General features: G+C 64.2%; 1 protein-coding gene across 4 annotated transcripts; it reads left to right on the top strand.

Annotated features, from left to right (window-relative positions):
• Positions 1 to 594: 594 nt before the first annotated feature.
• On the top strand, positions 595 to 20497 carry FASN (fatty acid synthase). 4 transcript variants are annotated; one of them, XM_063617402.1, is made up of 43 exons: positions 595 to 798; positions 2433 to 2561; positions 3401 to 3553; positions 5073 to 5246; positions 5425 to 5625; positions 5825 to 5947; positions 6024 to 6139; positions 6243 to 6377; positions 7090 to 7552; positions 7882 to 8069; positions 8387 to 8576; positions 9238 to 9332; positions 9559 to 9693; positions 9772 to 9975; positions 10068 to 10183; positions 10385 to 10557; positions 10640 to 10831; positions 10912 to 10992; positions 11085 to 11261; positions 11442 to 11621; positions 11693 to 11896; positions 12386 to 12690; positions 13073 to 13462; positions 13542 to 13706; positions 13788 to 13909; positions 13991 to 14145; positions 14228 to 14431; positions 14545 to 14710; positions 14791 to 14969; positions 15053 to 15172; positions 15305 to 15427; positions 15518 to 15741; positions 15827 to 16028; positions 16263 to 16414; positions 16525 to 16616; positions 16779 to 16930; positions 17042 to 17281; positions 17530 to 17718; positions 17959 to 18189; positions 18291 to 18511; positions 18643 to 18741; positions 19255 to 19506; positions 19583 to 20497. In XM_063617402.1, the coding sequence occupies exons 2-43, from the start codon at positions 2435 to 2437 to the stop codon at positions 19718 to 19720; spliced, it is 7548 nt and encodes a 2515-aa protein (XP_063473472.1). In that variant the 5' UTR covers positions 595 to 798; positions 2433 to 2434; the 3' UTR covers positions 19721 to 20497. The 4 variants fall into 4 exon arrangements, with proteins under 4 accessions (XP_063473472.1, XP_063473471.1, XP_055096338.1 ...); XM_063617401.1 differs by having other exon boundaries at positions 2428 to 2561; XM_055240363.2 differs by having other exon boundaries at positions 596 to 798; positions 14560 to 14710.
• Positions 20498 to 24655: the final 4158 nt, after the last annotated feature.

Genomic DNA, 24655 nt, shown 5'->3' with positions numbered 1-24655 from the left:
CGCGCCGCGGCCCGCGAGGCATCCGGGACCGCCCCGCCGCCCGCCCATCACCCTATCGCCTAGCAACGCCCACCCGCGAGCCGCCATTGGGCCGGCGCGAACACCTCTGGCGCCCGATTGGTTGCTGCTGCCGCCGCGCCACGCCCTCAGCCAGCTCCGCGCGGGCAGCGACGGCGGCGTGGAGACGGCGGCCGAAGTGCGGGCACGCGGATCCGTCAGTCCGTCCTTCCGCGCGCCTGTGAGTCCCAGCGCCCCGCCGCAGCCGGCTGGAACCCCGGTGTGGCCACAGTGTAGTCCCCAGTGTGGCCCAAGCATTCCCATCCCGCACACGTGGCCCCGGCGGACACAGGGGTCGGGGACGGCCCCAGAGGCGCGCTGCGGGCGCGGTCCCAGCCGCGTGCGCGACGGGGCCCGCGGGGCGGGAAGCGGAAGTCGGGGGGCGGTGGTTTCCCGCCCACCCCGCCCCCGGCGCTCCCCAGGCCCAGCCCCACCCCACCCCCGGCGCGTTCCCGCGCAGGGTCCCGGCTCGGGCGGCGGCGCGCACGGGCATCACCCCACCGGCGGCGGCGCGCCGGGTCCCGGGGCGCAGCCCCGACGCTCATTGGCCTGGGCGGCGCAGCCAAGCTGTCAGCCCATGTGGCGTGGCCGCCCGGGGATGGCCGCGGTTTAAATAGCGTCGGCGCCGGCCTAGAGGGAGCCAGAGAGACGGCAGCGGCCCCGGCCTCCCTCTCCGCCGCGCTTCAGCCTCCCGCTCCGCCGCGCTCCAGCCTCGCTCTCCGCCGCCCGCGCCCTCACCAGGTACGAGCAGCCGGCGCTGTGGCCGGGGCGCGGGTCGTGGTCGGGGCTGGGCCCAGGGTCCCCGGGGCGGCCCGGCTCCTCATCCTCCGCTCTCGGGGCGCGCGTGGCCTGGCCCCGTATCCAGGGGTCGCCTGCGCGGCCTGTCCGGGTCTCGGTGTTCGAGCCCCTTCGGAGGCGCCCGGGGCCCCGCGGAGTAGGTGGGCGGATGGCGGGAGAAGGACGCCGGGGAGCGCCGCCAACAGCCGCCTTCGCTTCCCGGGGGGGAGGCCGCGGACCCTGAAGGGCCTGGAGGAGCCCCCGGCTCGGCCTCCCCGCGCCCACAAAGGCGCCGCCGCATCCTCCTCCTGGGGCCGCCCCGTAGCCGAGGCCCAGCCCGAAGGGGACGCCGCGAGGGAAGGGGGAGGGAGCAGGGGCCGCGCCGGGACCGGCATCCCCATCACGTGGCGCTACCCGGCCGAAGCGCAGGGGTCCCGAGCAGCCCCCGCCCGGGGCGAAGGGAGGCCGGGCGCGCCGCGGTGTTCCCACCCCCTGCCTGGCCGTCGACCACGCGTGAATAGCAAGCGGCGAGGACCCAGCGTGCGCGCCTGGAGCCGGCCCGGGGCAACCAAGCCTGTGTGAATCGCGGTGGGTGGGAAGGCGGCCGCCACCCTGCCGGTACGGCCCGAGGGAGGCCGCACTGCCGAGAGGCGGCGCGCGCATCAGGCCCTGAGGCCTCGTGCAAGTGGCCAGACCAGCGCTGGCCTCCGCCCCCTCCCCCCAGGGCTGCATCAGCCCCCATGCTGGATGAGGAGCCGGCGGCCTGGGCACCTGTGCGGGGTCTTAGGGACCTGGGCTCCAGGGAGGGCCTGCTGTGGTGTGGCTCGGTATGGGGAGGCAAGCGTCTGTGGGTTCACCCGCGCAGGTGAGGGGTGCTAGGCAACACCTGCGTGTCCAGGCCAGGAGTGGTTCTCCAGGTTGGACCCTGCTGGAGGGGTTGGACTGGCTGGGTCGGTCCACAGTGGGGCAGGGGCCACCTTTCCCCCAGAGCACAGGCTATCCCCATTTCGTCCCTCCCCAGCCCTGGGGCTCTTGGGCTGGCCTGGACAGCGGGCCCCCACCCCAACACGGGTGAGCATGGGTGCTGAGTACCCCCCTCTAGGGCTCCCTGCCACCTCCATGCCCCAGCTTTGGGACTCTGCCTCTCCGTTTCCTTGATGGCCCTTAGCAGGCTTGCCACCTAAGGCCTCGTCCCCATCTCGGGTGACCCTGCCTGCTCCTCACTGTGAGCCCCCGGGTGCCCTAGGGATGGCCTGGAACAAGCTCCAGGAGCCTTGGAAGGCTGAGGCTCAGCCGGGTGGAAGCCGACACAGGCACAGAAACCACTAACTGCTGGGGAGCTCCAGTGGGGTACCCCGGCCAATACCCTGAACTGAATGGGTCAGGGCCCAGAGGCGGGCCTGTTCCCAGAGCATGCAGCCCCTCTCAGCGAGAGCAGGGTCAGCCCCTCTCAGCGAGAGCAGGGTCAGGGCCCGCACGGACCCTCAGGGTGGCGTTTGGCCCCATGGGTGTCCACCTGTTCTGGGTGCTGAGGCTGCTGACGGGGGTGTCGTGGCTGGGATGTGTGGGGCACTCACACCGCCCACCCTGCAGAGCAGCCATGGAGGAGGTGGTGATTGCCGGCATGTCCGGGAAGCTGCCGGAGTCAGAGAACTTGCAGGAGTTCTGGGACAACCTCATCGGCGGTGTGGACATGGTCACGGACGACGACCGTCGCTGGAAGGCGGGTATGTGGCTGCGGGGCTCCCCGTGCCTGGGGTGGGAAGCTCCATCTCCACCTTTGTCCTCACACCAGCCTCCCTGCCTTGCTGTGTCCTTACCACCCAGGCACTGGCCTGAGGCCGGTCCCAGCTGCAGAGCCACTGGTCACCCATGGGCGAGGCCAAGCTGCAGCCTCCTTCCTGGACATTGCACCAGAGTGGCCTAGAAAATGCACCCGGCCCACCAGGAGGTTCCCCCAACGGCTGCAAGGCCAACGGGAGGCTCCCCCAACGGCTGCAAGGCCGAGGGCTGGCCCAGGCAGGGCCCATCTGCTTGTTACGGAGGAGCCGAGCTCAGAGGATGGGTGACGGGCTGGGGTCTCTCAGCCATGGGGGGGGTGCGGGGGGCCAGAGCCCTTCCAGCTGTGCTGCCCCCGCCCGTGTCTGTCCTGAGCTGGCAGGTTGCATACCAGCTGTGCTCCGGGAGCCTGGAGCAACTGCCCCACACCCAGTAGGCTCTTCCACAGAGCAGCTCTACCTGCCAGGCAAGCTGTGAGTCAGCATGGTGGAGCCGAGGCACCAGCCCGGCAGACGGTCCCCCAGCCTCACTCCCACCCAACTCTCTCTGCTCTGCGGCCCATCTCAGGATTGGGGCTTGGGTCTTGTGCAGCAGACCTAGTCGTACCAGTCCCCGATTTGGGGCCATGGTCTTCCCCTCCTGGGGAGCCTGTTCCATTGTTTGGGCCTCCCAGGCATAGCAGAGAGTCCTTAATTCCACCATGGCCCCTCCAGGGGCCTGCAGCACCCCACAGGGCCCCCACCTCTGGGCAGCTTCCGTCAGAGTTAAACACCTGCATGTCCCACAGGGCTCTACGGCCTGCCCCGGCGGTCCGGCAAGCTGAAGGACCTGTCTAGGTTTGATGCCTCCTTCTTCGGAGTCCACCCCAAGCAGGCACACACGATGGACCCTCAGCTGCGGCTGCTGCTGGAGGTCACCTATGAAGCCATCGTGGACGGAGGTGGGTCGGGCATTCGCAGCTGCTGCCCCGAGGGCTCCTGCTGCCCACGTGGAACAGGCAGTGTTCTCTCTTCTTGGTTCTGGTAGAACCAGGTGCTGGGACCACCTACCCTCCCCGGCTGTGCCCCTGGCCTGGCCAATGGGCTCAGGGAAGTGTGGGTCACAGGGTAGGCCACAGTTTCACAACTGCACCCCAGAGGTGTCGCAGGTGTGCCCTGACCTGAGCGTACCAGTTTTCTCGCTTCTGATGTATGGCTGGTGCTGGGGCTGGGGCCAGAGCAAGAGGTTCTTGAGGGGCCCTCTGGGCCCCCACCCCCGCCAGCCAAGCAGCGGACAGCACCGGCCCTGCTGTCTCTCCCCTCCCACCCTCCCCACTACCCTAGCCCACATCCCCCCACCCCAGGCATTTCCATCCCATCCCGCCAGCCTGGCCCTGGCTCTGGATGGCATTTGACCTCGGACAAGCGCCACGCCGTCTCTTGTTTTTTATTTTTTATTTATTTTTAAGACAGAGTCTCACTCTGTCACCAGGCTGGAGTGCAGTGGCGCGATCTCGGCTCACTGCAAGCTCTGCCTCCCGGGTTCACACCATTCTCCTGCCTCAGCCTCCTGCGTAGCTGGGATTACAGGCGCCCGCCACCACGCCCGGCTAATTTTTGTATTTTTAGTAGAGATGGGGTTTCACCGTGTTTGCCAGGGTGGTCTCGATCTCTTGACCTCGTGATCCACCCGTCTCAGCCTCCCAAAGTGCTGGGATTGCAGGTGTTAGCCACCGCGCCCAGCCATGCCGTTTCTTAAGGTCCAGGCGCTTGCTCCCTGGCGGAGAAGGACCTCCTGATGGGGAGGCTGAGCCCCGGGCTGCCCTTGGGTGTGAGCGGTTCACACACCCACCCACCCTAGGGCAGGGCCAGCCCACCAGGGGCGAGGAGGGGCCCTGCTGGCCGAGAGGCAGAAGCCCTTCTCCTGCGCCCTTCCTGCTGCCAGGCCCCAACCGAAGACTAAGGTTCTGCTCCCCAGGGGTGGCCAGTGTCCCTCTCTCCTTTCCGAGCCTGGACACTTGGCCTTTGTCTCCTCGGCTCCTTATCACGGCCTGTCCTGGCGCAGGCTGCCCTTGGCGCTGGAGAGGCCACTGGCCAACGAGCTCATCAGAGCTTGCCGGTGACACCAGGGGCCAAAGGCGTCGCCTACGGACAATGCTGCTCTCTGTCCTTCCCGGAGCCACTCTGGCCACGCCTGGTGCCCTCCCCTGGGCCCGCCGGCCCCCTCCGCCTCTTTCCCTCTGTGACCTGGTTCTTGTTCCAGGCCTCACCTGGGCTGGCTGCTGGCCACAGGCTCTGCTCCGGCCCCTCTGCAGGACACCTCACCCTCCTTAGGCCCCTTCCAGGGTCCCACTGGGATGGACCCCCCCTCACCCCAAGCCAGTGAGGCCGAGATGGGACCTTCACCCCAGAGCTGGGTGGGTGGGTGGGCTGGCTGCACCATGGGGCCCACCATGGCATCTTGACCACTGTTTGTGGCAGGCATCAACCCAGATTCACTTCGAGGGACACACACTGGCGTCTGGGTGGGCGTGAGCGGCTCTGAGACCTCGGAGGCCCTGAGCCGAGACCCTGAAACACTCATGGGCTACAGCATGGTGGGCTGCCAGCGAGCCATGATGGCCAACCGGCTCTCCTTCTTCTTCGACTTCAGAGGTGGGTCCTGCCCAGCCTCCTGCGATGGTGGGTGGCCTTCAGGTCCGCACATGCTGAGCAGAAACCACGTGGTGTGGGCTCACTCCGTGTAACGTGTGTCCAGCCTGGTGGCAGGAAGTGTGCTCAGGGGTCTCGTGTGCTCACAGCCCCACATGAGCCGCAGCGCCCTTCCTTGCAGGGCCCAGCATCGCCCTGGACACGGCCTGCTCCTCCAGCCTGATGGCCCTGCAGAACGCCTACCAGGCCATCCACAGCGGGCAGTGCCCTGCCGCCATCGTGGGGGGCATCAACATCCTGCTGAAGCCCAACACCTCCGTGCAGTTCTTGAGGCTGGGGATGCTCAGCCCCGAGGGCACCTGCAAGGCTTTTGATGCAGCAGGTGAGTGTGCGGCCGCGAGGCCGGGGCAGGTGGGACAGTGGCACAGGACGGCCCCCCACACCCGCCCCACGCTGTGCAGGATCCTGCCAGCTCCCGGGATCCCCCACCCAAGCACCCACCCCACACCCCAGAGCTCCTCCCGGTGGGGTGGGGGCCAGCGTGAGGCTGAGCCTGGGGCCTGAGGTGCTGCTCCACCCAGGGGACGGGTACTGCCGCTCAGAGGGTGTGGTGGCCGTCCTGCTGACCAAGAAGTCCCTGGCCCGGCGGGTGTATGCCACCATCCTGAACGCCGGCACCAATACAGATGGCTTCAAGGAGCAAGGTGGGCTCTGCTGGGGTGCCAGGGGGCAGGTGGGAGCCGGGGCTGCGGCCGCAGCACTGAGCCGAGCCCTCCGCAGGCGTGACCTTCCCCTCAGGGGATATCCAGGAGCAGCTCATCCGTTCGTTGTACCAGTCAGCCGGAGTGGCCCCTGAGTCGTTTGAGTACATCGAAGCCCACGGCACAGGCACCAAGGTGATGCGCGTCCCCCCCCAACTCACCACCCCACAACCCTAACCTACGCCCATGCCTGGAGAGGTGACCTGGCCAGAGCCCCTCACCCCCCATGTTCCCACAGGTGGGCGACCCCCAGGAGCTGAATGGCATCACCCGAGCCCTGTGCGCCACCCGCCAGGAGCCACTGCTCATCGGCTCCACCAAGTCCAACATGGGGCACCCGGAGCCAGTCTCGGGGCTGGCAGCCCTGGCCAAGGTAGGTGGGGCTGGGCTTGGGGGTCCCTCAGGCTCCTGCTCCCTGGGACTGGGTTGCATCATGGCTGGGCATGGCTGCTTCCTGTTTGCCAAGTGGAGGTGGGGGCTCTCCCACCAAGAGCCCCTGTCTTCCGGGCTATGCTGCGGGTCTGAGCAGAGGCACTGAGGCTGACAGCAGGGAGAGCTCGTGGCCAGGCTCGCTGGGCCTTCCTTGGGGGTCTCATGCCCTGCAGAGCCCATGCCGGACACAGTCGAGCTGGAGGAGCCCTTTGGGTGGGAAGAGCGAGGCAGGAGCAGGCCTGGGGGGTCCACAGCAGCATCAGGGTCTCCCGTGTCGCCCACCCGTCCCTACAGCTTCCTGACCCACTAGCTGAGACCTGGGGCCCTTCAGAGAGACCAGGCACAGGAGCCCCGACACCCACAGTCACTCACACCCTCTGCCCCCCAACTTCTGCAGCCTCTGAGATGCAACATCTGGGCCAAGGGGGCCTTAGTGTTCAGGCCACAGCCAGGCTTCGGTGGGTCCGCATCAGGCTGGGAGGCAGCAAGGCCCGAAGGGAAGGGGTCACTGGACCCCTGTGCCATGGCAGAATTAGGTTGGGGGCAGGAAGTGCGTCGGAGAGGGCCCTGGAGTCTCGGGGAGGTGCCTGCCCCCAGCTCAGGCAGCAGTACAGGGAGTGGGGCGGGTGTCCACTCACCACGTACCTCCGCAGGTGTTGCTGTCCCTAGAGCACGGGCTCTGGGCCCCCAACCTGCACTTCCACAGCCCCAGCCCAGAGATCCCAGCGCTGTCGGATGGGCGGCTGCAAGTGGTGGCCCAGCCCCTGCCCGTCCGTGGCGGCAACGTGGGCATCAACTCCTTTGGCTTCGGGGGCTCCAACGTGCACGTCATCCTGAGGCCCAACACGCAGCCGCCCCCGGCACCCGCCCCACACACCACCCTGCCCCGTCTGCTGCGGGCCAGCGGACGCACCCCCGAGGCCGTGCAGAAGCTGCTGGAGCAGGGCCTCCAGCACAGCCAGGACCTGGCTTTTCTGAGTATGCTGAACGACATCGCGGCCGTCCCCACCACCGCCATGCCCTTCCGTGGCTACGCCATGCTGGGTGGTGAGCGCGGTGGCCCAGAGGTGCAGCAGGTGCCCGCTGGCAAGCGCCCACTCTGGTTCATCTGCTCTGGTGAGCCCACACTCTGCCCCCAAGGTGGTCCCTTTCCTGGGGAGAGGCAGGCGAGCTGGAGCTGGTGGTCCCCTGAGGTGCTCTCTGGGACAGGGATGGGCACACAGTGGGGCGGGATGGGGCTGAGCCTCATGACATGCTCTCTGGGACAGGGATGGGGACACAGTGGCGTGGGATGGGGTTGAGCCTCATGACATGCTCTCTGGGACAGGGATGGGGACACAGTGGCGTGGGATGGGGCTGAGCCTCATGACATGCTCTCTGGGACAGGGATGGGGACACAGTGGCGTGGGATGGGGTTGAGCCTCATGACATGCTCTCTGGGACAGGGATGGGGACACAGTGGCGTGGGATGGGGCTGAGCCTCATGCGCCTGGACCGCTTCCGAGATTCCATCCTGCGCTCCGATGAGGCTGTGAAGCCGTTTGGCCTGAAAGTGTCACAGCTGCTGCTGAGCACAGACGAGGGCACCTTTGATGACATTGTCCATTCCTTCGTGAGCCTGACCGCCATCCAGGTAGGGCCCAGCCTTCCAGCGTGTGAGCAACGCCAGCCCCAGGGCTCTGGCTTTCCCTGGAGCCCAGGAGCTGCAGTCTTGAGTCCAGGGTCCCTGACAGCCCCTTTTGCTGGGCAGAGCCTTGTGCTGGGGGCAGGACGGGAGGGGAGGAGGGTCTCAGTGGGGCTGTGCTGGGGCCATAGGGGCTTCTTTCCTATCAGGAGACCTGGGAGGGTCGATGGGGTGCGGGGGTGGAGATGGTCCAGTGGGGCCGGGGGCCGCCCCCAACAGCTGCACCTGCTGGAGGTTGCGACCTGAGTGTCCTGTTCCCACCCCAGATAGGCCTCATAGACCTGCTGAGCTGCGTGGGGCTGAGGCCAGATGGCATCATCGGCCACTCCCTGGGGGAGGTGGCCTGTGGCTATGCCGACGGCTGCCTGTCCCAGGAGGAGGCCGTCCTCGCTGCCTACTGGAGGGGACAGTGCATCAAAGAAGCCCATCTCCCGCCAGGCGCCATGGCAGCCGTGGGTAGGTGTCCCCGAGGTCTCCCGGAGGGGCCCCCAGCACCTCCAAGAAAGCAGGCTGCCTTCTCGCTGTGGGGTCCTCACCTGCAGCCCTGGCCGGGCCCCCATAAGATAGAGTGGCCCCTGCTGGCCCGCTGACACCCAGCTCAGACACAGCCGTGCACGAGTCCCCGTGCAGCTGCCCCACTGGGCACACACCTGGCAGCCTTGGGCCTAGGCACGTGCCCACGGGCATCAGGCCTGCGTGGAGCCCCCGTGTGATGAGGATACAGCCCCAGCATAGCAAGAACCCAGGGGCTCTGGTGAAGCTAACACACAGGTCGTCAGGGTTCCCTCAGACTGGTGCCCTCCGTTGGCACCCATCTCTGAGCCCCGTGGGCCACACGTGGGCAGGGCCTGGAAAGAACCGAGGCCGCAGAGGACTGAGGGGGCCACCATCTGGGAACCGGGCTCCCAGGAGCTGCCCCTGGAGTGGTAGCTCTGTAATGACACCTCCACCCACGGGTCAAACACAGCAGGGAGCGAACCTTTCTCATGAAGGCTCCAAGGCTGCCATTACCATGCCTGTCATTACTGCCCCCAGCTGCAGGCGGTGTCCTGGGTGGGTGGGTGGCTGGGAGCAGCTCGGTCCTCACGCTAAGCCTCCGAGGCTGACTCTGCCATAGGCTTGTCCTGGGAGGAATGTAAACAGCGCTGCCCCCCGGGCGTGGTGCCCGCCTGCCACAACTCCAAGGACACAGTCACCATCTCGGGACCTCAGGTGGGTGCCACGGCCTGGGCGGGCTCCTCTGTCCCCTGCGCCTGCCATTGCAAGTCTACGACGCCCCACCAGGCTCTGACGGGCCTGGGGCATGGGGCAGGCTTGTCCCCACGTCCCTTGCCCATTCCCTCTCGGTTCCCTCGGGGTGAGGTGGACGCGTCCTACCTCTCCGAGCCTGAGGTGGGTGCCCAGCCAGGATGCTGATTCAGGCTCCCACGATGCCCAGGCCCCGGTGTTTGAGTTCGTGGAGCAGCTGAGGAAGGAGGGTGTGTTTGCCAAGGAGGTGCGGACCGGTGGTATGGCCTTCCACTCCTACTTCATGGAGGCCATCGCACCCCCACTGCTGCAGGCGCTCAAGAAGGTGGGCTAACACGGCCTAGGAGGGTGCGGGGCGGGCCGGGGGGCCCACAACCCAGCACTGACCCGGCCCCTCATGCAGGTGATCCGGGAGCCAAAGCCACGTTCAGCCCGCTGGCTCAGCACCTCTATCCCCGAGGCCCAGTGGCACGGCAGCCTGGCACGCACGTCCTCCGCCGAGTACAATGTCAACAACCTGGTGAGCCCTGTGCTGTTCCAGGAGGCCCTGTGGCACGTGCCTGAGCATGCAGTGGTGCTGGAGGTCGCGCCCCATGCCCTGCTGCAGGTAGGCCCAGCCTGGGGGCAGCAGGCACCGGGAGCCTGGGATGGGCACCTCAGCTGAGCACCAAGGGAGCCCACCTGCCCTGCCGCCCCCAGGCTGTCCTGAAGCGTGGCCTGAAGCCGAGCTGCACCATCATCCCCCTGATGAAAAAGGATCACAGGGACAACCTGGAGTTCTTCCTCACCGGCATCGGCAGGCTGCACCTCTCAGGGTGGGTCCCTTCCCAGCCCGGGTCTCGTCTCCTGGAGTCGGGGACGGCGTGGGGTGGGTGAGCAGGGCTGCGGGCCCCTCACTGACCCAGGCCAGTGGCAGCAGCAGCCCTGGATGGTCTACCACAGGGAGTGGGTGGGCTGAACCCAGAGCCCCTGGACCCCGGTGACGGGTGTGCTGCCCGTGCCTCCCCTCTCTGTAGCATTGACGCCAACCCCAATGCCTTGTTCCCGCCTGTGGAGTTTCCAGCTCCCCGAGGAACCCCCCTCATCTCCCCACTCATCAAGTGGGACCACAGCCTGACCTGGGACGTGCCAGCCGCCGAGGACTTCCCCAACGGCTCTGGCTCCCCCTCGGCCGCCGTCTACAACATCGGTGAGCAGGGACCCGGCGGGTGGGCAGGCTCTCCCCTCCCCACAGATGCCAGCTCTGTGCTGAGGCCCGTGCCCTCCCGCAGACACCAGCTCCGAGTCTCCTGACCACTACCTGGTGGACCACACCCTCGATGGTCGCGTCATCTTCCCCGCCACCGGCTACCTGAGCATAGTGTGGAAGACGCTGGCCCGCGCCCTGGGCCTGGCCATTGAGCAGCTGCCTGTGGTGTTTGAGGACGTGGTGCTGCACCAGGCCACCATCCTGCCCAAGACTGGTGAGGGGCACCCCAGGACCGAGGCGGGGGTAGCTGGGGGCGGGTGCTGCCTTCTGATCTCCGGCTCTCCTGCTCTGCAGGGACTGTGTCCCTGGAGGTACGGCTCCTGGAGGCCTCCCGCGCCTTTGAGGTGTCAGAGAACGGCAACCTGATAGTGAGTGGTAAGCAGGGCCGGTGGCACGGGAGCTGCGGAGGCTGTGCCCACTGGCCATGCCACCCGTCCTCAGGCCCTTCCGCACCTGCCTTCCCACAGGGAAGGTGTACCAGTGGGATGACCCTGACCCCAGGCTCTTCGACCTCCCGGAGAGCCCCACCCCCAACCCCGCGGAGCCCCTCTTCCTGGCCCAGGCTGAAGTTTACAGGGAGCTGTGTCTGCGCGGCTACGACTACGGCCCTCACTTCCAGGGCATCCTGGAGGCCAGCCTGGAAGGTGGGTACTGACTGTGCTGCTGCCCAAGCCACCGGGGAGGGCGGTCGTCATTGTGGGGACCACAGAGGGCACCCATGGCTGGGCATGCAGCCTGGGAGGGAGCAGAGGGGCCCGGCGGGCTTTGGGAGGTGGCCGCAGGGACCTGGGAGTTCCACAGCACCAACCAGGCCCTGTGTGCAGGTGACTCAGGGAGGCTGCTGTGGAAGGATAACTGGGTGAGCTTCATGGACACCATGCTGCAGATGTCCATCCTGGGCTTGGCCAAGCACGGCCTGCACCTGCCCACCCGCATCACCGCCATCCACATTGACCCTGCCACCCACAGGCAGAAACTGTACACGCTGCAGGACAAGGCCCAAGGTAGCCCCGCCCCAGCCCCAGCCCAGTGCCCCCAGCCAACTATGCCGCACTCACCCAGCCTATCCTCACAGTGGCTGACGTGGTGGTGAGCAGGTGGCTGAGCGTCACAGTGGCCGGAGGCGTCCACATCTCCCGGCTCCACACTGAGTCTGCCCCACGGCGGCAGCAGGAGCAGCAGGTGCCCATCCTGGAGAAGTTTTGCTTCACTCCCCACATGGAGGAGGGATGCCTGTCTGAGCGCACTGCCCTGCAGGAGGAGCTGCAACTGTGCAAGGGTGAGGTCCCAGCCCTGCTGGCTTCAGACACCTCTGGCGATGGGGAGTGATTGCCTCCCCTTCATGTTGACCCCAGACTTGCTTCTCCACGGGGCCCCCTTTGGAGTCAGCAACCCTAGCCCAACTCTCCGGCCGGAGCTCACGACAGCAGCCTCCCTCCCTTCCCCAGCCCCCAGCCTTTCTTGTCCCTGGTCACCGTTCCTCAGTCTTGAAGGGGTACTTGGGGGCAAAGATGACAGATTCAGCCCAAGGTGACACCTTGGCTAGGCACAGAGTAGCCCCTGCAGCTGAATGCAGCCCCTCACTGTGTCCACGGTGGGCAGGAGTCAACATCCCAATGGTGGGCAGCCCCTTCCTCAACCCTCAGCTATTTCTCATCCTGTGGGCAGAGCTGGGTGGTGGCCCCAGGACAGAGTGGGTCTGAGAGCCCATGCCAGGCAGATGCCCTGGGGCTTTGGGAACACCAGGCCTGCCTCCCTCCCTCCCCAGGGCTGGCGCAGGCACTGCAGACCAAGGTGACCCAGCAGGGGCTGAAGATGGCGGTGCCCGGACTGGATGGGGCCCAGGTCCCCCGGGATCCCTCACAGCAGGAACTGCCCCGGCTATTGTGGGCTGCCTGCAGGCTTCAGCTCAACGGGAACCTGCAGCTGGAGCTGGCACAGGTGCTGGCCCAGGAGAGGCCCAAGCTGCCAGAGGACCCTCTGCTCAGCGGCCTCCTGGACTCCCCGGCACTCAAGGCCTGCCTGGACACTGCCTTTGAGAATATGCCCAGCCCGAAGATGAAGGTGGTGGAGGTGGGTGCCTCCTGGGCAGCCAGGCCTCTGCCCTGAACATTGTAGGACCCACCCCAACATCAGTTGCAGGAGACAGCACAGACACGGCGCAGGCCCTGGGTGGTGGGTGGGGCCGGCCAGTTCCCTGTGTGGTTCTCTGTAGGCGTCCTGTGCGGTCCACACAGCCACTGTGGAGGGCCCGCCCGTGGGCTCGAAGAGGTGCACCCTAGGCAGGACCCCAGGGATAAGACCAGTGGCATGTGTGCGTGCCCACAGCTGGCACCGTCATCAGGTTGACGGGGAAGCCTTTCTGCCAGACTATGGCCTCATGGACATTTTGCCCAGCCCCAAGTCAGGGGCACCTGCCTGGTGTGGGGCTGATTCCAGAATTTACTCCCTACAGGTGCTGGCTGGCCACGGTCACCTGTATTCCCGCATCCCAGGCCTGCTCAGCCCCCATCCCCTGCTGCAGCTGAGCTACACGGCCACTGACCGCCACCCCCAGGCCCTGGAGGCTGCCCAGGCCGAGCTGCAGCAGCACGACGTTGCCCAGGGCCAGTGGGACCCCGCAGACCCTGCCCCCAGCGCCCTGGGCAGCGCTGACCTCCTGGTGTGCAACTGTGCTGTGGCTGCCCTCGGGGACCCGGCCTCAGCTCTCAGCAACATGGTGGCTGCCCTGAGAGAAGGGGGCTTCCTGCTGCTGCACACACTGCTCCGGGGGCACCCCCTGGGGGACACCATGGCCTTCCTCACCTCCGCTGAGCCGCAGTATGGCCAGGGCATCCTGAGCCAGGTGCGGCCGCCGGGCAGGGGGACAGGGTGGGGGCTGGGTGAGGGCCAGGCCGGCAGGGTGCTGACTACCACCCCCACAGGACGCGTGGGAGAGCCTCTTCTCCAGGGTGTCGCTGCGCCTGGTGGGCCTGAAGAAGTCCTTCTACGGCTCCACACTCTTCCTGTGCCGCCGGCCCGCCCCGCAGGGCAGCCCCATCTTCCTGCCCATAGACGACACCAGCTTCCGATGGGTGGAGTCTCTGAAGGTCAGGCCCCGCCCCACCTCCAGGCCCCGCCCCACCTCCCAACTTGCCCAGTGTGGCCTGACCCTCCCCGACCCGCTGTAGGGCATCCTGGCTGACGAAGACTCCTCCCAGCCCGTGTGGCTGAAGGCCATCAACTGTGCCACCTCGGGCGTGGTGGGCTTGGTGAACTGTCTCCGCCAAGAGCTCGGCGGGCACCGCCTCCGGTAGGAGCACAGCCCCTCACCACTTCCCCTTCCCCACCAGCCTCCACCTCCCCATCCTGAGCTCCCCACCTCTGCCCCCAGATGTGTGCTGCTCTCCAACCTGAGCAGCACCTCCCGCGTCCCGGAGGTGGACCCGGGCTCCGCAGAACTGCAGAAGGTGTTGCAGGGAGACCTGGTGATGAACGTCTACCGCGATGGAGCCTGGGGGGCCTTCCGCCACTTCCTGCTGGAGGAGGGTGAGCCCCTGACACTGCCCTGCGCCTCCTGGGAGACCGCACCTGAAGGCCCCGCAGCAGCCCCACCTCCCTGTTTCCCTAGACAAGCCTGAGGAGCTGACGGCACACGCCTTTGTGACCACCCTCACCCGGGGGGACCTGTCCTCCATCCGCTGGGTCTGCTCCTCGCTGCGCCACGCCCAGCCCACCCACCCTGGCGCCCAGCTCTGCACAGTCTACTACGCCTCCCTCAACTTCCGTGACATCATGCTGGCCACTGGCAAGCTGTCCCCTGATGCCATCCCAGGTATGTGTGGCATGGGGCTGTGGGAGTGGACTGGGCCGGGGAGCAGAGACCCCAGCAGCCAGAAGCTGCCTGGGAGCCCCTCGGGAGGGAAGGGCGGGCAGTGAGGGGCTCAGTGCTGTCTCCCTCAGGGAAGTGGACCTCCCAGGACAGCCTGTTAGGCATGGAGTTCTCAGGCCGAGATGCCAGCGGCAAGCGTGTGATGGGACTGGTGCCTGCCGAGGGCCTGGCCACCTCTGTCTTGCTGTCACCAGACTTCCTCTGGGATGTGCCCTCCAACTGGTGAGTGTGTCGAGGATGTGAGCCTGGGCCCCACGTGGATGGCGGCCAGGCCTGTGCTGACCCACCTGCTGCATCCCCAGGACCCTGGAGGAGGCGGCCTCAGTGCCTGTTGTCTACAGCACAGCCTACTACGCACTGGTGGTGCGCGGGCGGGTGCGCCCTGGGGAGACGGTGCTCATCCACTCGGGCTCAGGCGGCGTGGGCCAGGCCGCCATCGCCATCGCCCTCAGTCTGGGCTGCCGCGTCTTCACCACCGTGGGTAAGGCCTCGCCCCCTGAGCGGCCCGCTGCCCTCCTGGCCCCACCACCCCCACTCACCAGCTGCGCCTCCTCTCTTCACCAGGGTCGGCTGAGAAGCGGGTGTACCTCCAGGCCAGGTTCCCCCAGCTCGACAGCACCAGCTTCGCCAACTCCCGGGACACGTCCTTCGAGCAGCATGTGCTGCGGCACACGGGCGGGAAGGGTGAGTGGCCCCCACAGCCCCCACCTGCCTCCTGCCTAGCCTCCAGCCCAGGGAGAAGCAGGGTCTGGCCCTCTGGACTGTGGTGGCTGGGCCTGCAGTGGGTGTGACTTGTCGGTCCCCTCTGGCCCCTAGGTGTTGACCTGGTCTTGAACTCCTTGGCGGAAGAGAAGCTGCAGGCCAGCGTGAGGTGCTTGGCTATGCACGGTCGCTTCCTGGAAATTGGCAAATTCGACCTTTCTCAGAACCACCCACTCGGTGAGGCCGGCAGCGCCTGGGCGGGGGTGGGCATGGATGGGTGTGGGTGGACGTGGGAAGGCCCTGGGTGAGCACGGCCCCTGCCCACAGGCATGGCCATCTTCCTAAAGAACGTGACATTCCATGGGGTCCTGCTGGATGCGTTCTTCAACGGGAGCAGTGCTGACTGGCGGGAGGTGTCGGCGCTTGTGCAGGCCGGTATCCGGGATGGGGTGGTACGGCCCCTCAAGTGCACGGTGTTCCCCGGGGCCCAGGTGGAGGACGCCTTCCGCTACATGGCCCAAGGGAAGCACATTGGCAAAGTCGTCGTGCAGGTGAGGGGAGGAGTCTGGCGCCTCGGGCATCCCAGGCTCTGGTTCCCAGGCAGTGCCTGAGCCGGTGGGTGCTGCTTGGACACAGGTGCTTGCGGAGGAGCCGGAGGCAGTGCTGAAGGGGGCCAAACCCAAGCTGATGTCGGCCATCTCCAAGACCTTCTGCCCGGCCCACAAGAGCTACATCATCACTGGTGGTCTGGGTGGCTTCGGCCTGGAGTTGGCGCAGTGGCTGATACAGCGCGGGGTGCAGAAGCTCGTGTTGACCTCTCGCTCTGGGATCCGGACAGGTGAGTTGGCAGGGGTGCTTGTGGACCAGCCTGGGCCAGGCACAGCCCTGGGCCCCTGAGTCCTTCTCTGCAGCCCACCATTGTGGGCTGTCACGGTGCCTGGGGTCTGTCCCCCTCCATCTTGTGGGGGCTTGCTGGACGGGGCTCTGCGGCTGCTCCCCACTTCCCCAGCCCGGCGTGTGGGGAAGAGACTGTACCCTGGCCCGGTCCAGCCCGCAGTCCTGTGTCCCGCAGGCTACCAGGCCAAGCAGGTCCGCCGGTGGAGGCGCCAGGGCGTACAGGTGCAGGTGTCCACCAGCAACGTCAGCTCACTGGAGGGGGCCCGGGGCCTCATTGCCGAGGCGGCGCAGCTTGGGCCCGTGGGCGGCGTCTTCAACCTGGCCGTGGTGAGGGAAGGCCCCAGTGGGGCCCTCAAAAGCCCCAAGACCAAGGGGGGACCCTGGGTGGGCGGGTGAGGCCCTGGAGCTGCAGGGAGTGCTGAGGGTGCCTCCCCCAGGTCTTGAGAGACGCCTTGCTGGAGAACCAGACCCCAGAGTTCTTCCAGGACGTCTGCAAGCCCAAGTACAGCGGCACCCTGAACCTGGACAGGTGGGCACCGCACAGCCCTGCTCCTGCCTCCGCCGGGGTCTGGGCTCAGGGCCGTGGGAGCCGAGGTGGTTTGTTGACAGCCCTCTCTGGCCTTTCCTGGGGATGAGACGTTGGGGGCTCCTGGGGGTGCCGGCCAATAGGGAGTGACACGCATGCCCACAGGGTGACCCGAGAGGCGTGCCCTGAGCTGGACTACTTTGTGGTCTTCTCCTCTGTGAGTTCCGGACGCGGCAATGCGGGACAGAGCAACTACGGCTTTGCCAATTCCGCCATGGAGCGCATCTGTGAGAAACGCCGGCACGAAGGCCTCCCAGGTGGGCCCCACCCTCTGCCCTCAGCCCTGCCCACCCCACCCTCCCTCTCCCAGTGGCCACTCCCCACCCCGACCTCCCCGCAGCTCTGCCCACCTGCCCCCTCACCCACAGGCCTGGCCGTGCAGTGGGGCGCCATCGGCGACGTGGGCCTTTTGGCGGATATGAGCATCAACGACACGGTCATCGGTGGCACGCTGCCCCAGCGCATGGCCTCCTGCCTGGAGGTGCTGGACCTCTTCCTGAACCAGCCCCACATGGTCCTGAGCAGCTTCGTGCTGGCTGAGAAGGCTGCGGCCTACGGGGACAGGGACAGCCAGCAGGACGTGGTGGAGGCCGTGGCACACATCCTGGGTGAGCACTCCCAGCAGGAGCCGCGCCAGGCGGTTCCCCTGCTGGCAGCAGGGTCTTGGGACATAGCAGTTGCAGCCCTGTGCACCTCTGTTTCCCCATCTGCAGAGCCAGGGTGCGGGCGCAGGTGTCACTGTGGTGATGGTGCTTTGGGAGATGCACAGCCCGCGCACCCCTGGGTGTCAGCCCTACCCCACCCAGGCCGTCCCCGTGCCCCCTCTGGAATTGCCGACCCAGCGCATCCCTTCCAGGCATCCGCGACTTGGCCGCTGTCAACCTGGACAGCTCACTGGCGGACCTGGGCCTGGACTCACTCATGAGCGTGGAGGTGCGTCAGACACTGGAGCGTGAGCTCAACCTGGTGCTCTCTGTGCGCGAGGTGCGGCAGCTCACGCTCCGGAAACTGCAGGAGCTGTCCTCAAAGGCGGATGCAGCCAACGGTGCGTGGGGGCGGCCAGGCGGGAGTGGGGTCTCCCAGCTGCCCCAGCCCTTCCTCCTTGCTGTCTGGACCATGTCCCAGCAGGCATCCCACCCTTCGTCATGGGTGCCGTTCTGAGCATTCCACCCCGACTCCCACCTGACGTAGCACCGTGGGGACCTCCGTGCGTGTCTGCATGTCCTTGCCTGGGTGCCAGGGCTCTGCACCCAGACCAGCCTGGCATCTGCCCCTGTCTTCACAGAGCTGGCATCCCCCACGCCCAAGGAGGATGGTCTGGCCCAGCAGCAGACTCAGCTGAACCTGCGCTCCCTGCTGGTGAACCCGGAGGGCCCCACCCTGATGCGGCTCAACTCGGTGCAGAGCTCGGAGCGGCCCCTGTTCCTGGTGCACCCAATCGAGGGCTCCACCACCGTGTTCCACAGCCTGGCCTCCCGGCTCAGCATCCCCACCTATGGCCTGCAGTGCACCCGAGGTACTCCCGGGCCCTCCTCTGGAGACGGTGGGCAGTGCTGGCCATCACGGGGCCCGTGGCTGCCGCCTGTACATGCTGAGTACCCGGCACTGCCATTGCAGCTGCACCCCTCGACAGCATCCACAGCCTGGCTGCCTACTACATCGACTGCATCAGGCAGGTGCAGCCCGAGGGCCCCTACCGCGTGGCCGGCTACTCCTACGGGGCCTGCGTGGCCTTTGAAATGTGCTCCCAGCTGCAGGCCCAGCAGAGCCCGGCCCCCACCCACAACAGCCTCTTCCTGTTCGACGGCTCGCCCACCTACGTACTGGCCTACACCCAGGTGAGAGCCAGGCCGGTCCTAGAGGCCTATGGCAAACGTCTGGGCTCCCCACCTGTGGCCTGGCTTTGGGGGACCGTTGCTCAGGAGGCCCCGCCCCTTCCATCTGCTCAGCAGCCCCCCCTTCCTCTCAGAGCTACCGGGCGAAGCTGACCCCAGGCTGTGAGGCTGAGGCCGAGACGGAGGCCATATGCTTCTTCGTGCAGCAGTTCACGGACATGGAGCACAACAAGGTTGGTCCTGGACACCCCTGAGGCTGCAGGACCCAGAGCACTGGGCAGGAACGGAAGGGGGAAGGGAAGGATGGGATGGGACGCAAAGAGCGTTAAAGGCCCCCCAGCTTCACCCCTTTAATAGCCGATCCCGGCCGGATGCGATGGCTCATGCCTGTAATCCCAACACTTTGAGAGGCTGAGGCAGGCAGATTACCTGAGGTCGGGAGTTCGAGACCAGCCTGACCAACATGGAGAAACTCCTTCTCCACTAAAAATACAAAAATTAGCCCGGCATAGTGGCACTCACCTGTAGTGCCACCTACTCGCGGGGAGGCTGAGGCAGGAGAATCGCTTGAACCTGGTAGGCGGAGATTGCGGTGAGCTGAGATCATGCCACTGCATCTGGCCTGGGCAACAAGAACGAAACTCTTGTCTCAAAAAAAAAAAAAAAAAAAGCCCACCCACAGTGCAGCACAGGGCAGGCCGGTGCTCTGGGTGCTGCCGGCACCTGCTCAGAGCCCGACCCCGCAGGTGCTGGAGGCGCTGCTGCCGCTGAAGGGCCTGGAGGAGCGTGTGGCAGCCGCCGTGGACCTGATCATCAAGAGCCACCAAGGCCTGGACCGCCAGGAGCTGAGCTTCGCGGCCCTGTCCTTCTACTACAAGCTGCGTGCCGCTGAGCAGTACACACCCAAGGCCAAGTACCACGGCAACGTGATGCTACTGCGCGCCAAGACGGGTGGCGCCTACGGCGAGGACCTGGGCGCGGACTACAACCTCTCCCAGGTGCGCAAGGGGCCTGACGGGAACGGGGGCGGGGACGGGAGTGGGGTGGGGCGGCAGCTGATTGCATCCCCTGCAGGTATGTGATGGGAAAGTATCTATCCACGTCATCGAGGGCGACCACCGTACGCTGCTGGAGGGCAGTGGCCTGGAGTCCATCGTCAGCATCATCCACAGCTCCCTGGCTGAGCCACGTGTGAGCGTGCGGGAGGGCTAGGCCCGTGCCCCCGCCTGCCACCGGAGGCCACTCCAGCATCCCCACCCCACCCCCGCCATGCAACGGGATTGGAAGGGTCCTGCTGGTGGGACCCTGTCCGGCCCAGTGCCACTGCCCCCCGAGGCTGCTAGACGTAGGTGTTAGGCATGTCCCACCTGCCCACCGCCTCCCACGGCACCTCGGGGACACCAAAGCTGCCGACTTGGAGACTCCTGGTCTGTGAAGAGCCGGTGGTGCCCGCAGGAACCAGGCTGGGCCTCGTGCACCCGTGGGGTCTGCGCTTGGTCTTTCTGCGCTTGGATTTGCATATTTATTGCATTGCTGGTAGAGACCCCCCAGGCCTGTCCACCCTGCTAAGACTCCTCAGGCAGCGTGTGGGTCCCGCACTCTGCCCCCATTTCCCCGATGTCCCCTGCGGGCGCGGGCAGCCACCCAGGCCTGCCGGCTGCGGCCCCCACTCGGCCAGGCATCGGCTCAGCCCGCTGAGTGGGAGGTCGTGGGCCAGTCCCCGAGGAGCTGGGCCCCTGCACAGGCACACAGTGCCTGGCCACACCCATGATGCAGGGCTGCCTCCAACCCTGCGGACCGTGCTGGGCACCAACTCCGTGTTTGGTGTTTGTCTGTGTTTGTTTTTCAAGAAATGATTCAAATTGCTGCTTGGATTTTGAAATTTACTGTAACTGTCAGTGTACACGTCTGGACCCCGTTTCATTTTTACACCAATTTGGTAAAAATGCTGCTCTCAGCCTCCCACAATTAAACCGCATGTGATCTCTACCGCCGTCCTTTCTTCCCTCCTCCCTGACCTGGCAGCTGCAAGCTCTCCAGCTCCGCCCCACCCAGTCACGGGCCGTGAAGGGGATGCCCTCTGTCCTCTGGTCCCAGTTCCCGCACACCCCTAGGCCATGTCCCAGAGCTGGGGCCGGGCCAGGGAGTGAGGAAGGAGCCCGCGTGGCAGCCCCAGGCTTCCCTGGAAAGCACTGGGACTGGGGGGCGTGTATCAAGGCTCTGGCCAAGAAACACCACCAGTAAGAAACGTGTAGGAGGTACAGACGTTGGGAAGTTGGCTTCAGCTGACGAGGATAGGCCCCTTGTGGAGAATAGTATTTCCTTGAAGTCAGTGGATTGTAGGCATTTGCCCTGCCAAAGATGCCGTCACAGCCTCACCAAGATGGTGTCAGTAGCGCCACTGGCTGGCCAGGTTGACACAGACCACTTGGGTTTAGGCAAAGGAGTGGAGGCTGGGAGGGAGCAAGGGACAGGGAGCTCTGGGCACCTGGACCCCCAGCATCGAGGGGTGGGGTGGACACAGCCTCCAGGACTCATAAGGGCAGCACCCCACGGGTGGCTGTGCGGGGGCCGCTGGGTGGACATGAGCTTGGGGTAGAGGCATGGGCGGGAGCGAGAGCCAGGATTGGATTTCGGGAATGGGCAAAGCAGGCCAGCCTGGAGTTCCGGAAGGCACAGCATGCCCACAGAAGAGGCCCTTCCAGTGTGAGTGCCAAGGCACAGAGGTGGGTGGGGGCTGGGAGAGCCCCTGCTGGAGAGGCAGGGGAGGGGTGGGCGCAGGGGCCATTTCCCAGGGCAGGGTAGTGGGCCAGGCCTGACAGGGTAAGGGTGAGATGGCACAGGTAGCCAGGACTACAGTGAACACCAGAGGCCTGCTGGGGGGTGGGCCTGGTGCAGCGGCTGCAGGTGGGCAGTGTCCAGGTGTGAGTGTGGACAGCAGGCAGGCATCGGAGCGAGGCTCAGCCACACCCCTACAGTCCCCCAATACTAGGCAGCTGCTCCCTTCAGCCGTGGTCCCCTCTGGCCTCTCTCCACCCCTCCAGCCATTCCCACCCCAGCCATGCACATAGGCTCAGGGCCACCAGGGAGGACAGGCTCACAGGCCTATCTGGGGGTGGCCTGGGGCTGATCTGGCCTCAGAACCCAACTGCTTTAGCTCCACAGCCTCAGGCCCTGCAGGGCAGGAGGGTAGTGCCCAGCACATGGGTTCTTGTCACCCCTCCTGCTCCTCCTGGCTCTTCGGTGCCAGAATGTGGTGTCCAGGGGCCTCTGAAGTTCCTGGCTCAGCTCCTGCCGGGCAGAAGGCGCTCTGATGGGCCTGAGGTGCATCCAAGTTGCAAATTAGCTTCAGGGAGACCTAAGAGAAACCATGTATCTTTGTTATGAAGATACAGTTACTTTAAGTGACACAATTATCTTCACTTCAGTTATTTTTTCTTTAGGATTAAAATGAAAATTAATGTAACGAATTGGAGATCTGGTCCAGAGAGTAGCAAGGTCTGGATTCACCCTCCCACCGGAAACAGCTGAAAATCCAGGCAAAGGACAGAGGTGCTGGCTGTGGGGATGCCAGCCCTCGGCCAAAGAAGGACAGTGACCCCTGCGTGGGAACGAGGTGCCAGGAGCCCTAGGGTAACAGCCTTCTGCCTGGCAGCTTCCAGGCTGGGCACAGTAAGAGGTGGAGTCCAGCAGACTCCTTGAGTTGAGGAAGTGGAGTTGAGAGTCCGGGGGGAAAATGAGGCTGAGAATTGCAGGACAGAGCACCCGGGAGGAGCTGGCAGACAGTGGCGGGGTGCAGGGGCTGCAGGGGCTCTCCTGGGACCGCCAGGCAGGAGGCTACGGGGGCTCTCCTGTGAGCACCAGGCTGAGCACCATCAATGCATGCCAGCAGGAAACCAGTGGAAGGATTAGAGAGAACAGTGCCAGATATTGCTACCAACCAGACTAGAAAACCTCAGAATTCATAAGACATTGAATACTCAGATGGGTTTGTCTCAAGGCCCAAGATCTATTAGCTAACTAGTTACTAGTTAGCTCTGGTCCACCTAAAACAAAACCGAAATCTTAAAAACAAGACCCCAAAGCATCAATTTTTTTTTTTTTTTTTTTTTTTAGACGGAATCTTGCTCTGTCTCCCAGGCTGGAGTGCAGTGGCGCAATCTCAGCTCACTGTAACCTCCACCTCCCAGGTTCAAGCCATTCTGCCTCAGCCTCCCGAGTAGCTAGGATTATATAGGCACGCGCCACCACACCCGGCTAATTTTCGCATTTTTAGTAGAGATGGGGTTTCACCATGTTGGCCAGGCTAGTCTCAAACTCCTGACCTCAGGTGATCTGCCTGCCTCGGCCTCCCAAAGTGCTGGGATTAAAGGTGTGAGCCACTGCGCCTGGCCTCAAATTGTTTCTAAGTAAACTTACTCCATCCCAGAACAAAGTCCAAAAATATTTAGGCAAAATTCACAATCCCTGGGGCAACTAGTGAAAAATTAGCAGCCAAAGAAGCAAGAAAACAAGACCCACAAGGGAGAGAAAATCAATCAAAACTGACCCTGGCCGGACACTGATGTTGGAATCAGCAGCCAAAGACATGAAAGTACTTATAGGCCGGACGCAGTGGCTCACGCCTGTAATTCCAGTACTTCGGCAGGCCGAGGCGGACAGATCACGAGGTCAGGAGATTGAGACCACCCTGGCTAACACGGTGAAACCCCGTCTCTATGAAAAATACAAAAAATTAGCCGGGCGTGGTGGCGGGCGCCTGTAGACCCAGCCGCTCAGGAGGCTGAGGCAGGAGAATGGCGTGAACCCGGGAGGCGGAGGTTGCTGTGAGCCGAGATCGCACCACTGCACTCCAGCCTGGGTGACAAAGTGAGACTCCGTCTCAAAAAAAAAAAAGAGAGACCAGGTGTCTGAAACCAGCCCGGGCAAAACGGCAAGACCTCATCTCTACAAAAAGTAAAGAAATGGGCCGGGTGTGGTGGCTCACGCTTGTAATTCCAGCACTTTGGAAGGCCAAGGCGGGTGGATCACCTGAGGTCAGGAGTCCAAGACCAGCCTGGCGAACATGGTGAAACCCCGTCTCTACAAAATACAAAAATTAGTTGGGCATGGTGGCCGATGCCTGTAATCCCAGCTACTCGAGGCTGAGGTGGGAGAATTGCCTGAACCTGTAAGGTGGAGGTTGCAGTGAGCCAAGATCACACCATTGCACTCCAGCCTGGGTGACAAAGGGAGACTCCATCTCAAAAAAAAAAAAAAATTAAGAAATAAAATATGAAAATAACAAAAAAATAAGGAGAGGCCAGCACGGTGGCTCATGCCAGTAATCCCAGCACTTTGGGAGGCCGAGGTGGGCGGATTATGAGGTCAGGAGTTCCAGACTAGCCTGACCAACATGGTGAAACCCTGTCTCTACTAAAAATACAAAAATTAGCCAGGCATGGTGGCACACGCCTGTAATCCCAGCTACTCAGGAGGCTGAGGCAGGAGAATCACTGGAACCCAGGAGGTGGAGCTTGCAGTGAGCCGAGATTGCACCACTGCACTCCAGCCTGGCAACAGAGCAAGACTCCATCTCAAAAAAAAAAAAAAAAGATAAGGAGAAATAGGAGTATGTATGTGTGTGTGTCCTTATTTTTGCAGAAAGAAACACAGGAAGGGTAAATCCAGTGTGAGTGGAAAGGAGTCAAATAAATAGTAGTAAAAGGGACCTTTCTCTGAGCATAGCTTTCAGAACAGTTTTGATGTTTTGGAAAGTCAAAACTAACCCTAACCCTCACCTTATATATGTGAAAAAAAATTAAGTCTACAAACGGGGACAAAACTAAAGTTGAGGATAAACAGAAACAAATGAACCAAACTGCACATTAAACTGATGTGGTAACCACACAGAAGAGAAAACCTGAACCACCTTCTGTGGGCATGTTCTACAGATAGAAAGAATTCCAAAAACATCTAGATTTTTTTTTTCTTTTTTTTTTTGAGACAGAGTCTCGCTGTCACCTAGGCTAGAGTGCACTGGTGCAATTTTGGCTCACTGCAAACCTTGACTCCCAGGTTCAAGCAATTCTTGTGCCTCAGCCTCCCGAGTAGCTAGGATTACAGGCGCCTGCCACCACACCCAGCTAAATTTTGTATTTTTAGTAG

Source organism: Symphalangus syndactylus, chromosome 14 (assembly GCF_028878055.3).
Source record: "Symphalangus syndactylus isolate Jambi chromosome 14, NHGRI_mSymSyn1-v2.1_pri, whole genome shotgun sequence".
Classification (NCBI taxonomy): domain Eukaryota; kingdom Metazoa; phylum Chordata; class Mammalia; order Primates; family Hylobatidae; genus Symphalangus; species Symphalangus syndactylus.
Note: the sequence above shows the minus strand (reverse complement) of the source record. Positions and strands in the feature narration are given on the sequence as shown.

What these genes read in the sequence shown, in the direction of transcription:
- FASN (XM_063617402.1), top strand. Translation starts at nt 2,435, where the DNA reads ATGGAGGAGGTGGTGATTGCCGGCATGTCCGGGAAGCTGCCGGAGTCA. An exon ending in CGACCGTCGCTGGAAGGCGG is followed by an intron (nt 2,562 to 3,400) that starts GTATGTGGCTGC and finishes CATGTCCCACAG; the next exon opens with GGCTCTACGGCCTGCCCCGG. An exon ending in TGAGCCTGACCGCCATCCAG is followed by an intron (nt 8,070 to 8,386) that starts GTAGGGCCCAGC and finishes TTCCCACCCCAG; the next exon opens with ATAGGCCTCATAGACCTGCT.